At 37.1% G+C, this 17,670-nt stretch overlaps 2 protein-coding genes across 2 annotated transcripts in view; one reads left to right on the top strand and one right to left on the bottom strand.

The window, feature by feature from the left end:
* The window catches only part of LOC149789025 (U3 small nucleolar ribonucleoprotein IMP4-like), a 36,921-nt gene extending 20,618 nt beyond the window's left edge, over window positions 1-16,303 (bottom strand). Inside the window, exons 1-2 of the mRNA XM_089975187.1 lie at window positions 16,162-16,303; window positions 15,141-15,249 (exon numbers count right to left, since the gene is read on the bottom strand). Of these exons, the coding sequence (XP_089831313.1) occupies window positions 15,141-15,249; window positions 16,162-16,164 (112 nt within the window). The 5' untranslated portion in view covers window positions 16,165-16,303. The remainder of the gene's footprint in view (window positions 1-15,140; window positions 15,250-16,161) is intronic.
* Window positions 16,304-16,417: 114 nt separating this feature from the next.
* The window catches only part of LOC149789024 (pre-mRNA-splicing factor ISY1 homolog), a 47,115-nt gene continuing 45,862 nt past the window's right edge, over window positions 16,418-17,670 (top strand). The window contains exon 1 of the mRNA XM_089975186.1: window positions 16,418-16,588. Within this exon, the coding sequence (XP_089831312.1) occupies window positions 16,418-16,588 (171 nt within the window). The remainder of the gene's footprint in view (window positions 16,589-17,670) is intronic.

The following is a 17,670-nucleotide window of genomic DNA, read 5'->3' as shown; positions in this document are numbered from 1 at the left end:
AGCAGATCCAGAATTTAAAATAAATCAGGAAAATACTGGTTATAATTTTTGAGAAATTTCTGCTTATCCTAGAGTAAAGCTGGAAGTGCCAACATTGGAATTTTAAGTATACAACAGACTTTGGATCTTGTTCTCCATTATTAACCCTATGTATGATAACTTTTCATGCACATAACATGACTCATTCTACTAAATTCCACTGTTATCCTTGATAACATCTGTGAATGATAGTAATGATTTAAAAATGTGATTTCTTATTAAAACTTATGAATTTTATGATGCTGATTCCAAATGCTTGCATACTGCCATTTCCTTTACTGTTATATAAGTGATCTGTCAAGGTTTCATTTATTAATTATGATTGCTTTTATTCATGTTAAAAAAAATATTGGTCTACTTTCCTTGTTTTCTGTAAGATAAAATGAGATCAACATGTTTCCATTGTTATGAATGTGTTGCAATTTATACAAGCACACTAAAATGTGGGAGCAGTGTACACAATTACCAATTTTCTTATACAGTACCAATCAAATGTAATAATTGTGTTTAAACTAGTTTTCATTTAATATGCATCTATTTAACTTTGTAATTGCAGCATCAAGTCCTTGAGTCTGTACCCACCACCAACTCCTATCTAATACATGAACTGGATACATGTGTAACACTTTCTTAACTTAAATATTTTGTCTTGAATTTGTAAAATATGTTACATAACACAATGGTTGGACCTATACAGTCATGAAATAGCAAGAGTTTTCAATTAACCAGAATTGGAAAATTTCAGTAAGAGATTGAGTTATTGACAGATAAATGATAGCATGATATCACACTGTTAAAGTGTGAAGATAAAAAATGACAATATATCAAGAAAGAATTTATTCAGCTCTTAAAAACAAAAATAAAGTCAACTGAACCTTTTACTGCATATCAGTCTGGAGGTGTAACTTCCTGATTTGCGCAGGTTTTATCCATTATTACAATAATTTGGCATTATATTTGAGTTTAATTCTTGTGCAATAATAATTTTCTTTATGGTGTGAAATTAGTTGTGGACACTGTATGAGTGTTCAGCATGCTGGAAATGAACTGGTTGCCATGGCAACCAAATCCAATCTACAATGTGTGAAAATCATGACAAAATTAATTATTTTTAAAAATATTTATCTATATTAAGCTAAATACTTTCTTGATAATTTATGATTTAAAAAAGTGAGATTTTCTAATTATTTGGCTTGGATTGTCAAAGTTCCACCAAATTTACGCACAACAGGTGTTTTGTTTTTGGTGAAGTGTTAAGACTGAACACTTAAAACAATAAAGTTTTAGCTGTATATTCTGTTCTTATATTTTTCTAGAATATACTCAGATGGTCTTAAACATTTCAAAAATAAACAAATGGCTGAACATTTAATTTGTTGAAACTCACACGAATAGCTTGGTTACTATGGTAACAATAAAAAATGCAGTGGTAATATTAAGACAATTTTATACCATATCTCCCAAATATGAATGCCTGTGTTCAGTTTTAACAAAAACTTTAAAGAAAACTGAAGAATGACAATTTATAAAAAGCCAAATGATAACACAAGTATAATCTTTTTTATACATATTTATTCACATATGCATTATTTTGATCCAGACATTATGAATATACTGTAGTGACCACTAATGACGAATCAACCTTTTGTAGCCTAAAATCAGAATTTTATCAAGACAAACTGAGAACAGCTTTCAAATGTATTAGATTTTCCTGTTAAAGCAAACTTTACGTAAGTGGGGATTACTAAATATAATCATGGATTTTTGTATTTTGCATTATGGAAGCAAGCAGAATTTATGACGAAATGCCTTAAGTTTAAATGAAAATCCCAACTTAAATTTACTGAATAATCCTCAAAATCCTCTCTTAATCTACTGCTTATTCATAAAAACTCTACAAAATAAATTTGTTACTTAAACCAACACATTTTAAATATGCCATTCCATTTGATCTTGGGGCCCTGAGTGGTGTAAAGCGCTCTCTGTTACGGATTACTGCCATCTCACCTCTGTCTGCGTGGGTTCGAATCTCAGATTCAGCCAATGTGGGCATGTGAGAAAGCTTGCCAGTAGCTTCTTGTGGGTCAGTGTTTTTTCCAGGGCTTTCCCAGGTTCTTCCTCCACCATTAATACTGGCCGCCAAGTATAGCCTATCGTGTGCTGAAAAATGGCTTTAAACCCTACAACAACAACCATTCGATCTTTCTGTTCCATGTACAGTATTTGACAAGCTTGCTGTCTTGTAACAAATTTTTCTATGTATTAACCATTTAAATGCATTTGTACTCAAATGTATGTGTGAGAAAGCAGCTCAACCCAAGTTTTAATATCCTGTCATCAATACTAATGATTACATAGAGGTTTATAAAATCGGCAGATCTAAAGCAATTTGAAATCAAAGATTGGAATAAAAAAATAAGTTTTGGGTATAAACTAACTAGGTAAAAATGCAGGAATTTTTCGCAATAGGATTTAACTGAATTTGGTTTTAATATTCTAGCAGATTCAAAGAATATCATAGGAAACATATCTCTGTAGTTTGCTGTTTGCAAATGGTTGTAATATTCGTGGGTTGGACAAATCAGAAAATAAGTGTGTCCCCTTTTGAATTTGGGATAAAAAATAATGCACCAAAACCTGGCAGTTTTCCATTGTCCAAAGACAAAAACACAACAACTTGACTTGCACAGTTGCTGAAATACATATTTAAATATTGGTATTCAAGATAGAACAACAGTATATATATATACACACACACACACACACATACATACATACAATGTGACTCCACTATAGCATGCTCCATTATAACACGAATTCAGATACAACAGGGTTGTGGTGTGGTTCCTGATATTTCATATACATGTATTTTTCTCATATACAAAAAAATTCTTTCTTAAATGTACGAAAAAATGTAAAATGGTTATTATCATTTTGGGGAAGAGATCGTGTATGAATAATACAAGATGATTGTGGTATGGCTCCTTAAATTTTAAATGTATTCGTCTCATACAAGAAAAATTAGTTTTTCTTCTTAAAAGTATGAAAAATAACATAAAAAGTGTATTCTGGGATTGTGTAGGGCCCAATGTTGCAAACATGAATTTTGTTCCCTTTATTGGCAGCAAAATTAACCATCTGGCAATTTTTTTAATTGGCGACATTGTTGGCTATTTAAACTTGTATATACAACTACTGGTTTCGAGTGGAGAAATTCATAGGCCCCATGAATGGAAGCTGCAAACTTGATATAAATTTATCTATTGTTACGTAAACAAATTCTTTGTCCATATTGACAAACAATCTGAACAGTGCATTGTTGTTGACATTTCTGGTCATGAAGATCAACCGATGATGCATTATCTCGTAATCTATCTTTTGTCGGATTTTTGGCCGCTTGCTAGAATTAAAATATTTACATAGACTATCCTTTAATGGTGATTTCAATAATGCATGCACCCTTCATCAAAGAAAGCCAACTACAATCTTCAATTTAAACAAAGAACTTTTCTTCAAAGAAAGTCAGTACCAACCTTAAAAAAAAGCAATAGAATCTGATGGATTTTTGCATTTTCCAACATGACTGGAACACGTTAACTGTGCCGTGAACGTTTTCTTTTTACAGGGAAAAAGTTTATGCTTACAAACGCTACCAACAGTGGCTTAAAATGCAAACGAACTTTTACCGACTTGGGACGTACTGAAAGTAATGTGCTGTGTCATTCGTTAGGTTATTATGCTGTTTTTCCACTGAATTCATACCAATATGACCTGTGACAAAACTATTGAATATTTTAAATCTCTGTGTGTGCATATTTTCAATGGAATTACTTATATTGTGGATTCATTGTATGTGATGAGATTCGCGGGTGAGTACACGGTGTTGATACTCTAGTCATGCTATACATCAGACACGTATATATAAACAGTATACATGTAACAATTCATGGTTCTCTAAATAAAGTAAAATATTATATATGCCTTTTTTGTTTTCACTACAGGTGTATTTCTAACTTAATATGCATAGATTTAAGATGGTAACTGAAGCACATATTTTATGGCCCGCATTTATTACCTATCCCCCCCACATCTGGTGGGGGTACATACATCATTTTCTTCAGCTAACCGACTTGGTTGTTTATAACAAGGTTCGGTCTATAACAAGGTTTGGTTCATGGCTCCAAACTACTGTGTTATAGTGGGGTCACACTGCATATGTATATAAAAGATGCCAATGGGTACTCAGATACTCGGGTACCCTTCCAACTGATAATAACCTGGGTAGTAAAATCAACAACTGTGTATCCTTTTAAAAAAAGTATTCCAAGCTCAGATCAAGACACAAAATAACGATTACAGTTTGAGGCTCATGTCATGTGCACATTTATTCATCATTGCTGGGACTCGTCTTGCTGCTTACAATTTACATGTCATATATGTACTATATAATAATACAAGGGAGGACACTTATCTCCGTTCTAGCGCAACCTATTTAAGAATCAATGATGATATTTAAAGCTGGACTGTCCTAGCTTCATGCCTATCCATGGTTCATGTGCCATTTTCTTATGACTTAAACATGCTTTATTGAGATCCTGATGACATTAACTAAGTCGATATCTTTCGTCAACAGCGACAGTACATACTGATTAAGAAATATTTGACAAAATAAAATTTAAACACATACTACAATTCAAATAAAAGGAAGCTCAATATAAATGTCTGGTTTAACTAATGCCATTTGTGCCTCAAGTTTGTGGCCCTGGAGCGGGAATTAGGCATTCGAGCCAGGGCCACTGTTCACATGTTCATTTACTTGACCTTTTTGATTAGCGGAAACCAAGACAGATATTTTTGTCTGGGCAAAGGCAACATAAAAACTTGGTTGCTGCAACATGCACTTCTTATACCATGTTAGGAAATGGACAACTATATAATGGAAATCTTTGTTCTTTAATAATACTGAAAAAAATAAAAAAATCTAATAAAAATTGACCACATGTGTAAATGGTAAATTTTGCATTAATTTTACATGAATAGTTCCCAGAAAACAGAGGGGAGTCTTGTATGTGAAAATAACTGTCACAGATTCATTCTATTTTGATACTACATTCGTAGCAGACCAGTCTAAATTAAAAATAAATGGTGCCAGATATCATTAAAAAACAAAACAAATAAAACCCGGGCTGTATTGATGTGACTGTTGGATGTTATATGACTGAAAATGTTCGAAGAGAGGAATTTTGTTAACTTAAAAACATGTTGCACCGGACCGTCATTAAGGGATGAACCATGGCAGGTTGAAGATGCTACAACAGTCATCATTTGTGGACTTTATGACTATTTGCAAAAGTTACTGTAGACATGTAGACTAGTTCAAGTGAGTGTTATGCATGAATAATTTATCAATTTTGTGTGTGTATATACTCTTGTATTAACTACTAATCTAATTTGATTTATCCGATTTGTGACAAACACTTTAACTGCAGATCCAGGTAAGCAGCAAAAATAAATGTATGTTAAATAAAATAAATATGTTTTTCATATAGTTTTCTGTAAATATGGCATGTAATATATTGATTGCTCTTTTTTTGCTCAGATTCTGCTTTTTTGCCACTTATATTAGGAATAAATTATGCTTATACCTCTCTTGGGTTGGTGTGTGTGAACCTACAAAAATGCAATTCAGGTTCACATTTAATACATTTCCCTTTGATCAGGTACCCAATCATTAGGACTGACGGGTACCTGGTAGAAATTTCCCCAAATTTTGACATCTCTAATCATCATCGTCAGCTCAGTTTTGGGAGACCATGTAAGTAGCACCCTTTGAGTGTCATCTGTCTCTGGGGTATTGGCATCATCTGCTGTGGCTGTGCAAGCATATGCGTAAGTGACAGTCCCTAATGCAGTTGGTGCAGATGTACTGGGAAGTCTGAGTTGCTGGGGTTGCTGCCACACTCTTCTTTCTGTCACATTTCTCTGCTGCTAGCTTGAATCTCCACACATCAGTGACTGCTATGCCTTTATGGACCGTCAGTCTCAAGGCGAATCGGTCCCTGGCAGGCACTTCCCAGCTGTTGGGTGAAATGTTGAATGCCTTCATGTCCCTCTTGCACACATCCTTGAAATGGAGTGATGGGCTGCTGACTCTTCTGGTGCCAGTGGCCAACTGTCCATATAGTATTTCCTTTGGCAGCCTCCCATCCTTCATGTGTCAAACATGTCCCAGCCATCAAAGTGGCACTTGCTCAGCAAGGAGTACATGCTGGGGATATTTGCACAAATGCAGGATCTCGCTCCAGGTCTCACTTCCATATAGGAGGGTGCTGGGAATGCAGGCCTGGTAGTCTTGGATCTTGATGTGCTCTGTCAGTGCATTATTTTCCCACACCCTCTTTGTTAGCCTAGCCATGATGGTGTTTGCCTTTCCAAGCCTTCTGTCCAGCTCCACACTGCGCAAGAGAGTGTTGCTGATGGTTGACACCTGGCAAGTAAAGTTGTTGACGGCTTCCAGGGAAACAATATCAATTTTGATGGAGGGTGCAATGGTGGCATCTTGCACATTGATGTTTGTCTCTTTCAGGCTGATGGTGAGTCTAAACTGCTTGCAGGCATCAGCGAAATGGTCTCCCTTGGTATGGGTCACAAGAGCAGCATCATCTGCAAAGAGCATCTCCCTGATGAGCACCGACCTCACTTTGGTCTTTGAGTGCAGTCATGCCAGGTTGATCAGCCTCCCGTTGGACCTGGTGTGCAGATATATGCCATCAGTGATTGAGTCAAAGGCATAGGACATGAGCAGGGAGAAGAAGATCCCGAAAAGGGTCGGCACCAGCACAGTCTTGCTTCATGCTGTTGATGTGGAAGGAGTATGAGGAGGATCCATCATGCAGGACTGTTCCCTTCATATTGGCATGGAAAGAGATTATCATGCTTCAGAGTTCTGGGGGGCAGCCGATCTTCTTGAAAAGTTCAAATAGGCCCTTCCTGCTGACCAGGTTGAAGGCCTTGGTGAGGTTGATGAACATCATGTAGAGTGGTTGACCTTGCTCTTTGCTCTTTTCTTGGAGTTGATGGAGGAAGAAAATCATGTCTGTTGTTGACCAGTCTGCCAGATTCTGGGTACACATGGTCTGCCAGCAGATGCAGCCTGTACACTTTGTCAATGATGCTCAGGAGCGAGATCCCTCTGTAATTGTTACAGTCACTGTGGCTGCCCTTGTTTTTGTACAGGGTCACAATGGTGGCATCATGCATGTCTTGGGGGGACTGCTCCTTCCTCCCAGTAGCTCATGCAGCGGCTGAAGCAATGTTGGTTTCCCATGTTTGATAGCTTCTGCCAGGATGATGTTGCTACCCATCACTTTGTTGTTTGGCAGAGGGTTGATGGCTTTGCTGAGCTCCTCTAAGGTGGGCACTTTGTCAAGCTCATCCGTGGTGGGCAGTTTCTGTATGCTGTTAAGGGCCACATCAGTGACTGATGTTTTTTGGGAGAACAGCTCTTAGTAGTGCTACACTCATCTTCCTCACAGTCTGATCCTCTCTCCCTTCAGAGATTTCAGGAAGTCGACCACTTCCATTGTAGAGTCAAGGCCATCTTGATGCCACTGTACATGCCTTGGATGTTTTCAGATTCGGCACTGCGATGGATTCCTTCACACAGCTGCTGCCAGTACTCATTTGCACACTGTCTAGTGATGTGTTGGGTGGTGCTTCTGGCACTTCTGAGGGCATCAAGCATCTGTTCATTGGGGCATTTTTTGTAAACTATGAAGGCTTTTCGTTTGTTCTCGATTATTTGTTCCATCCTTGAAATGTGTGCATTGCACTGGTCCTGACTGGGCCGTTCCTTCTTGCCAAATGTGGACATGGCTGTGTTGTAGATGGCACCCTTCACGGCATTCCACTTGGCTGTGGCATCATGGTCTGGCAGGTCCTCAAGAGTCTGGTCTTGGGCAGACACACACTCCTCCACCTTGGAGAGGACAGACATCTGCACAGTTTTGATGTAAGGGTGACCTTTCAGTTTGGAGTGGTGTAGTTTAGTGTGGCTGTAGGTGCACCCTGCTGCTCGTGAGGGCGTGGTTTGAGTAGTAATCTGCACTGTGGTAGTTTCTGGTGGAGATGATGCTGTTCTGGGAAGAGTGCTTGGTGATGACCAAGTTGAGCTGGTCCCAGCAATGTAACCTGGGGGTGTTTCCATGACACTTTGTGTTGTGGCTTACACTTGAAGGTGCTTGTAATTCACAGGTCATGGTAGTGCACAGCTCCAGCAGTCTTTGAATATTTTCGTTGGTCTTTCCAGTGCCATGTTGTCTGAGGCAGGTAGGCCATGACTCTTGGTCCGCACCTACTCTGGCATTAAAGTCGCTGAGGAGGAATAGTGGCTCATCTTTAGGGCATCCTTTGATCTGTTTGTCCAGTTGCCCATAGAACTAATCCTTTTGGTCTTCTGAAGACGTGAGGGTTGGGGCGTAGACACTGAGGATGTTGACAGGACCTGCAGCAGTGGCATGGTGGATAGACAAGAGACACTCAGTGTGCCCCTGAGGGAGGCTCAACCGAGGTCAGGAGGGTATTTTTGATTCTGAAGCCAACTCTGTGCTGGCGGGGTTTATCAGGTTCTTGACTGTTCCAGAAGAATTAGTTTTCCTCTCTGAGGGAGCTGCTGGAGGCGAGCCTGGTTTCCTGGACGGCAGCTATGCTGACATTTAGTCTGGTTAGGTCTCTATCGATTATGGCTGTCTTCCTGGTGTTGTCCACCTCCCTGAGGTCATCAGAGATGCCTGTGCACATGGTGAGCATGTTTCAGCTTGCGATTCGAAGAGCTGGAGTCTTCTTTGCTGGTTTCTTGTTTCTTTTGTCCTGTGCAGAGTTTCTGTCTGCCTGCTTGTCATGCTGAGCAACACACTGAGCTCCAGGCACCCACTGGAGCAGGCAGACATTGACGGGCCAACACCTTACTGACCATTGCCTAACCAGCTTGAGGCAGGCAGTAGTTGGGCAGTGAGACAAGATGATCCCTCCCACTGACGCAGCTGACCCATGACGCTCCTTCCCTATGTCAATCAGGTGGGACTTATAACCCACAGACTGCCAACTTATGTGTTGTTTCCTCACTCAGGAGCGAGGCTAGAGTGGCCATTCCATGGCACAAGCCTGGGCATGGAGTATGGAGATCCTGGGCTGCCCAGATGTCAGGATCCCCCTCTTGTCCTTGCTGGTGAGGTCCAAAGGAATGCTGAGCATGACATATGGCACCAGTTCGAATGCAGGAGCTGCCAGAAGGAGATCATAGTTGACACCCTGCCGCCTATGGGACTCCACTCCATTTTCTGTCTGGGTTTATTCCAGTTGCCTTTCCTTCTCCCGAAGATATCCACAAGGCAGCGGAGCCATCATCCAATGGCTGGGGCATTTCATGGGTTTGAAATCAAAGTTTCCTTTTCCTAGACATACTGCCTGACAAGGCTAACGAGCTCCATCTGCCCGAGTTTGGAGTCAGAGCTTTCCTTCTTTTAGACTGGCTGTCTACCAAGGCTAATGAGCCCAGTCTGCCCACTCAGTTATACTGCCAGGTACTCAGTTGTGCCACACCAGACTTTCTTTTTCATCTCTAATATATATATATATATATATATATATATATATATATATATATATATATATATATATATATATAGACACACACACACACACACACATAATGACATGGGTAATGCAAAGAATATCCTTACACTCAAGGCATATAAAAATAAAATTGTGTGAAAATCAAATTTCAAAGGGTTATACAAGAGAGGCATCTTCTGTATAAGTAGCACATTTCTGGATGAAGGGGTAATTTTTCAAACAACAAAAAGGGCATACTGCTACAAGTATTTGTCATCCAAACAAAAGAGGGATACTGGTACAAGTATTTGTTTAGAGAAAGAAAACACGTTCAGTCAAAATGTTATGGATGTCCAAGAACAAATAAGTTTCAACTCATTGTAATATTTTATATTATCTAAAACATTAATCTATGAAGATTAATATAACAAAGCAGTTTTAAGAAGGGTTTTTAGTGGTCTGGATGATTTGGAGTGGTGGTGCTAGAAAGGTCAGAATGGGGTGCACTAGAGACAAATATGGTTGGAACACTCCTTTATTTATATCTTCTTAGTGCCAAAGTCTTAAGGATTATTAAAAAAATAAGCTGCTGTATAAAAGATTAATTTTAGAAAATGTCTTCACAAACCATGAAATAGCCCCAAAGATCATTGTCTGCATAACACTACCCAGAAGCATTTAAAGGAACAATGGTACATTCATCTTTGTTTTCACAATGTCATTTTGTGGATTAAGAAGAAAATTAACACATGTACTTATGATATATTAATCTGGCATATAAGATGCTTTGCCTTTTGGGAATCATGAAGCATTATGACAAAATGATAAAAAAGCTGAATATTATCATTACTGAAACATGAAATAAACATTATTAAGTAATCCAGATGAACATTTAGAGGAAGAATATCTTAATGACACTTTAAATATATGTCTCTGAAATCATGACAGATAAAAAGTTGTGCAACATATTTGACTACTAGCAATATGAAATGCATTCAGTTGGTAATTGTGTCACTATGGTTGTTGTTGTTGTTGTTGTTGTAGGGTTTAACGCCATTTTTCAGCACATGATAGGCTATACATGGCGGCCAGTATTAATGGTGGAGGAAGAACCCAGAAAAACCTGGAAAGAACCACCGACCCACGAGAAGCTACCGGCAAGCTTTCTCACATATCCACATTAGCCGAATCCGAGACTCAAACTCACACAGACAGAGGTGAGATGGCAGTGATCTGTAATGGACAGCGCTTTAGACCACTCGTCCAATCGGGGCCCCATGTCACTATGGTACTTTTACTAACTTGTCACATCTTTGAAAAGGATGTCAAAAAGGGTATAAACTGGACATCTTTAAAGAAATATTTATATCTTAAATATTGTACCAGAATTTGTATTTCACATTAAATAGGCTTTGCATAGGTGAAAATTACTATAAATTCTGTGAAGTAAAGCTTGAATAAACAGGACATAATAAATATACATGTATAACGAAATAATCAACAACAATAACGTTATAAAATGCAGCCAAATTTAACTCAAACTATTTAAATGATTACTAAAATAGTAGGTGCCCTTTTGCATCTGTGACAGCGAAAAAATCATTACTTAAAATTGTCCTCTTTCACTAAAATTTTTATTTGCTGACCAAATTGTTATGCCAGCTGCCAAAAATGATATCTCTTGATTGCACAAATAATTCTAGTGTCTTGTTCAATTCTCAAGCTCTCCTAATTAGATTGTTTAAAATTACTTGTTTGTATTAGTTTGTATTACTGTACAAATATTATTATACTGTATATACTGTACATGTATTCTATAAATCTACCAGACATATTTTCTGTTAAAATCATGAAACTGAAATTTAAATGATATTTAGTATATATCTCACTATATTTTTACGTATCTCACTATATTTTACATATCTGTACTATGATCATTATTGTAAAGTTATTAAATGAAGTTAATTTATCTCATCTCTGTATCCATTATCAATGAAAAAGTATGATGTTACATGTAGCTTAGGTTTATGCTTACATGAATTTTCTGTCAAAATAGTCAAATTAGACGTATATTTCAGTCCTTAATTTGTACATTTTACCATGCTGATTAGTATTGCAATTTGCTTATAACTGATATACAAATACAGAAAATCCACAATTTGAGAAATTAGCGATTCTTGGTCCTATCTTTTTGCTGAAATGTTGGATAGTAACTTAAGAAGTGAACACATAGCAGTAAGTTATATTTAGTTTGAAGTTTGCTCTAATATACCACCTTTTATTTGGTGATAATAAACTTGACTAGTTTAAAGATTGGCATATTCCCATGTATATTAAAAAAATCTTTGAACTGTACCATTTAAAATTCAAATGACTTCACATCACAACCGCAATATGCAGAGCGCATTTACAAATGGCAGACAGGCTGTTACATACAACTGTTGCAGAGCGCGTTTACAAATGGCAGACAGGCTGTTACATACAACTGTTGCAGAGTGCATTTACAAATGGCAGACAGGCTGTTACATACAACTGTTGCAGAGCACAATTACAAATGGCAGACAGGCTGTTACATACAACTGTTGCAGAGCGCATTTACAAATGGCAGACAGGCTGTTACGTACAAATGTTGCAGAGCACGTTTACAAATGGCAGACAGGCTGTTACATACAACTGTTGAGTGTAAATTTCACTGTGCAGCTGCTTTAATCCTGCAAATAAACTAACGATCTGCTTCATATTTATTTTCTATATTTAATTCTTTCAGCCATATAACTGATAGTTATGTGTAGACAGACTGCATTTTGGTAGTAATGGGAGTAGTAATAGTCATCATGCAGCGAAGGGGTTGTGTCCATAGGTGTCATCATGCAGTACAGGGGGTGGTGTCAAAAGACATCATCATGCAGTAAAGAGGTTAGTGAAAAAGGCATCATCACACAGTATGGGGGCACTCACGAGTTATTATGTACTTTTGAGAGAGTGAACTAGGTGAGGTGAAGTTTTCTGCATTTAAAACATGCACAATGGAGAGAATGTTGGTATACCTCTATGCTACATTAATATAATGTGGATGATATTTCTTTGGATATTGTACTTTGGGAAATTGTGTATGATCTATGCATACTGCTAACTTAATGACTGCTCCCTTGTGCTAATAAAATCAGCCTGAATTAGTCTAAAGTACACTATCCATAGCAGCTAATAAAATAGGGAAAATGAATTTTGCCAAACTAGACAATACCAGCTTCTGAAAGTGCAATGAATGAATTACCAAATATATAAAATGTAAAAAAGTTACCTCTGAAGTTCAGGAAGTGGAAATGACCAAGTGAAGCTAGCACTTTTTTGAATGGTGCACGTCTGGATCAAAGCCAAGCTGTATACTCTATAACCCATAGTACACCCATCAATCATACACCAAACTAAAGCGAATTAAAGGTTCTTTGAACTATACCTAAGATATACAATGTCTTTTTTAAATAGCCAGTGAGGAAAGCTGGGAAATTCTTTTTATTTAAAACCCTATGCAAAATACAAAACTAGAGCATCACCTAATGAAGTTGGTGTCATCATGCAGTAAAGGGGTTGGTGTGAAAAGGCATCATTATTCAGTAAAGGGGTTGGTGTCAAAAGACATTGTGCAGTAAAGAGGCTGGTGTCAAAAGGTGTCATCATGCAGTAATGGGTATGGTGACTAAAAGCAGGGATCGTCCTGGGGTTCGCCAATGTCGCAAATTGCGATTTTTTTTCCTTATTGGCGACAAAAATATCCCATCTGGCGATTTTTTTGGCGACAGACTTTTTGGTTATTTAATTTGTACATACAATCATAGATTTGGACTGGATAAATTAAAAGGGAGAACGAAAGGAAGCCACAAACTTGACTAAGCAATGCATTGGAATCAATCTGTTACACAAACAATCCTTTGTTCGTATTGACAACCCCATCTTTACAGTGCATTGTTACATCATAATCTGCTTATGCTGACATCTGGGCTGAGTACTGTATGCTGCGATACAGTCAATCATGCTACCGCACTATACCTACAACTGACCGACTTCTGAAGACGTGAATAGAACAGATACAATTAATTGAATGGCTAAATCTTCTGTTGTTTTTTTTTTTTTTTTTTTTTTTTTTACATATACCAGTACAATAGTTTTGCTGAACCTTCATAGAAAACCGATAACCTTTGAAGTACCGACTACTGTGTATAAATACAAAGCAAATGGAAAAATCTCAATCACAATTATGTCTGTCGCCAGTGCAGCATTTTACTCATTGTTCTTTTCCTTTGGCCATCAATCAGTGTTACGGCTGCTGAGACTTAAACTCCGAAACAAGAAATAGCACAAAAAAAAAACAACCAGTTTTGCATCATTAATAATAATTATTTATTTCTCAAAATACAAGAGTGAAAGAATCTCTAAATTGGGTGTGAATTTATGCTTATATATACGGTCCAATATTGCCAGGTGTTGACTCGTGTAAGTTTCATTCGTGGGAATGGAGATCATATTTTGTTTGTCGAGAAAATTTATACAGCATTCAGTGATCATTCTTGGGATTTAGGAAGCAATTCACTACAAGCTTTGTGAAGCTAGCCATGGGGGGGGGGGGGGCTGCTGATAGACTACTGGTGTCACCTGTCAGTGCTGTGGACTGTGAACGTAGATTCAGTAAGATGAACCTCATAAAAACTGACATCAGAAATAAACTCTGCATCTCGTCTCTCGAGAATTTCATGAGAATCAGCACGTACAGATGTGAAAAATTAGACTTTGAAACTGCATTCAACAAGTGGGCAGCCCTAAAATTGCGACGGATCTTCATGTAACACTTTGTAACATTTTGTTAATGCTTGTTGTAATTAAAGAATTAAGTAACCCATCTTTTGTAATTTTCATTGCCTGTTACATTAATAGACTAAATTAACCCTTGGAAAAATGTACACTACTTGTTCTGGCGACACTTTTTGAAAATTGGCGACAAAATATTGAGGTTGGCGATTTTTTTGGCGACAGCTTTTTAAAAGCCAGGACCATCCCTGCTAAAAGCATCATTATTCAGTAAAGGGGATGCTGTCAAAAGACATCAATATTCAGTAACTGGGTTGGTGTCGAAAAACATCATCATGCAGTTGTTGTTGCTGTTGTTCTAGGGTTTAATGCCATTCTTCAGCAGAAGATAGGCTATACATGGTGGCCATTATAACTGGTGGAGGAAGAACACTGGAAAATCCACTTTAGACCACTCAAGGACCCCTCATCATGCAGTAATGGGGTTGGTATCAAAAGGTGTCATCATGCAGTAAAGGGTTGGTGTCAGTAGAAGTTATTATGCCATAAAGGGGTTGGTGTCAAAAGGAGTCATTATGCAGTAAAGGGTTAAATACTTTATGTGTATAACAACAATATACATTAACAATTTAATTTTGTTAATATTAGTTCTACAGACACTCAAATCTGATTTCCATCAATCTCACCATCAAGTGTTCTCTTGAGTTTCTGCTTCTTTTCTAATATGGTGCGTTCTCGATCTTCTATTGATTTTTTATATATGTACTCTCTTCTTTGCCTTGCTAAGCGACGGAGCTGAAAATATAGTATCAAAATCTTACAATCTGAGCCTGAAACCCAATTATTTCCAGACAAGTAAATGCAATTCATATTTGTAAACAATGCGGAAAAAAAAATCAGATTATATGTAACAATCACTATACTAACATAATAAGACAGTAACACCATGATCTACTATTGATGTTCAACTGTGACATGAACAACCATGAAGCTGCATTTCCAATCAAAAGTACTATGATGGATGACCCAGTGCTAATGCATCCATCTGACAATTATCTCACCACATGCAAGGTTTTAAAGTTTCCCAAGTAACTACAGTGCTCTTATAAAGATATCATAATGATTAGGATCTGACAGTATCAAGTTACTTTCTGACATAATGATTTGGATCTGAAAGAACCAAGTTACTTTTTGCCATAATGATAAGGATCTGACATTACCAAGTTACCTCAGATTTTTTTTTACCATAATGGTTAAGGAAAGTACCAAGGTTTCTTGGTTTGTTTACCATTAAAATTAAGGACCTGAAAGTGTAGTGAAAATGAGAAAGAAGAAACCCCACATTATTTCCAATTTTGCACGGTTCTAAGCTTGCTACCCACTTAAAACACATCAAATGGAACAATTATGTGTATTTCGGTTTTTGAGTGTGTTTCAGCATTTCTAGTAACTTTCTGAGTTGTACTATTGTAACTGATAATTTCAACTTTTGAAACCGGCAAGTTTATGTAAGTCAACCTATTCCATCTTTATTTTAGCTAATTCCGGTACATTATGTTCATTGTGTCTCTCGGTTTTTTTATAATTACAATTTGCCTCAAAGTTCATTATAAGTATTTGTTTTTCACACGCACACACAGAGAGAGAGAGAGAGAGAGAGAGAGAGAGAGAGAGAGAGAGAGAGAGAGAGAGAGAGAGAGAGAATACCATTTTTATTTATGCACGTGGAGTGGACCTATATAACAACAGAACATCAATTTTAAATATTCGTAAATAAAGGTAAAAACTATCGTTTCATTAAAACCATCCAGAAGGAGATAAAACACGTGCAATGCTTAATATAAACATGCCATCGACAAACGTTGATTCCGGAACTAGGTTATAAGTCATGGATAATTCAAGTCTTTGCTTACAAACTTGTTTCCTTATGTGAAATTGAATTGTTATTATTAAGTACAATATAATGTCGAATTATAATAAATACTCTGAAAATATAATTACAATTTACGATAAATTTGCAAGCATTATTGGTATATATTGGAATAATTGTTATCACTTTCTTTTGCCATACACAGTACCGGAAACAGACGTCCTATGTACAAAGCTTGCCGTTAACAACAAACAAGTCAGAATGGTGGGTTTCTGATTGCGTTTCTTGGTGATTCAGTGTTTACAAAACAATGACACAGTAGTACAACCTATACTACAAGCGTACACATTTTCTTGACACCGCATATAATTTCAGAAGCAACAAACTAGCTTTACTATGTCAGTAACATGTATTCGAGGATGAACGTGTATTGTGTGCCAAAAATCATATTACAGTTTGCACTGTTGTATGCAGTTCAGACTAAAACCAGGACAAAGGTCCAGAAACTTTCCAAAAGTTCAGAAAAATAATGAAATTTTCACGAAATTGTTGTGAACAGGAATTGTGATATATTTAGAGTCATGTAGGGTAAAGATGAAACTATAGTCTGACTACATGCCCGTTTGTTTGTACCCCCCCCCACCGATTTCAAAAACGAGATCGTTTAATGTGATAAGAAGTTCACAGAACTAAGTCAATTGAATCATTGACTTATAATTTCTAACCTGACTGACCAGAATGGCACTAATGATGGCATCCCCTGCACCATTTCATGCTTAACGGATTTTACATACTAACACGACGTCATATTGTGTACACTATAGGCTAGTTTATTTCCATCAGACAACATAATGACATAGTTCATCCTGTTCTGCAAATGCTTAATAATTGCGTAAATTACATAACATGGAGAGTTTGGAATTATATCCCTCTGCATACATGAACATAGAAATTAAACCGCTTGTTAAATCCACATGAAAACCGTAGTTATCATTTTTCTTTGCTTGATTTGACATTGTAAATATTGGAAGCAGACGACTTATGTATGTACATCTGTAGTCGTGATACACCCCTTTGCTGTAAACTTAAAATGGATCTGAGCATGGCTGTCTATTGCACTGAAAACTTCCGTTAAGCATGAAATGTGCATAAGATGATGGTGTTAGGGCCACTTTATTCAGAGTCAGCTTAGAAACTATAATTCAATGAATGAATTGAGTCAACTAAGTTCCTTGCACTTTTTTCACATTAAAGGTTTCCATTATTTAAACGGTAGGGAGTACAAACAAACGGATTTGTATTATCAGACTATATTATAGTAGCTATGCGCTATGTGTCTTTTAAAA

This window comes from Sinohyriopsis cumingii, chromosome 11 (assembly GCF_028554795.1).
Source record: "Sinohyriopsis cumingii isolate HCF-2022 chromosome 11, ASM2855479v2, whole genome shotgun sequence".
Taxonomy (NCBI): domain Eukaryota; kingdom Metazoa; phylum Mollusca; class Bivalvia; order Unionida; family Unionidae; genus Sinohyriopsis; species Sinohyriopsis cumingii.
This window is presented reverse-complemented; position numbering and strand designations above follow the sequence as displayed.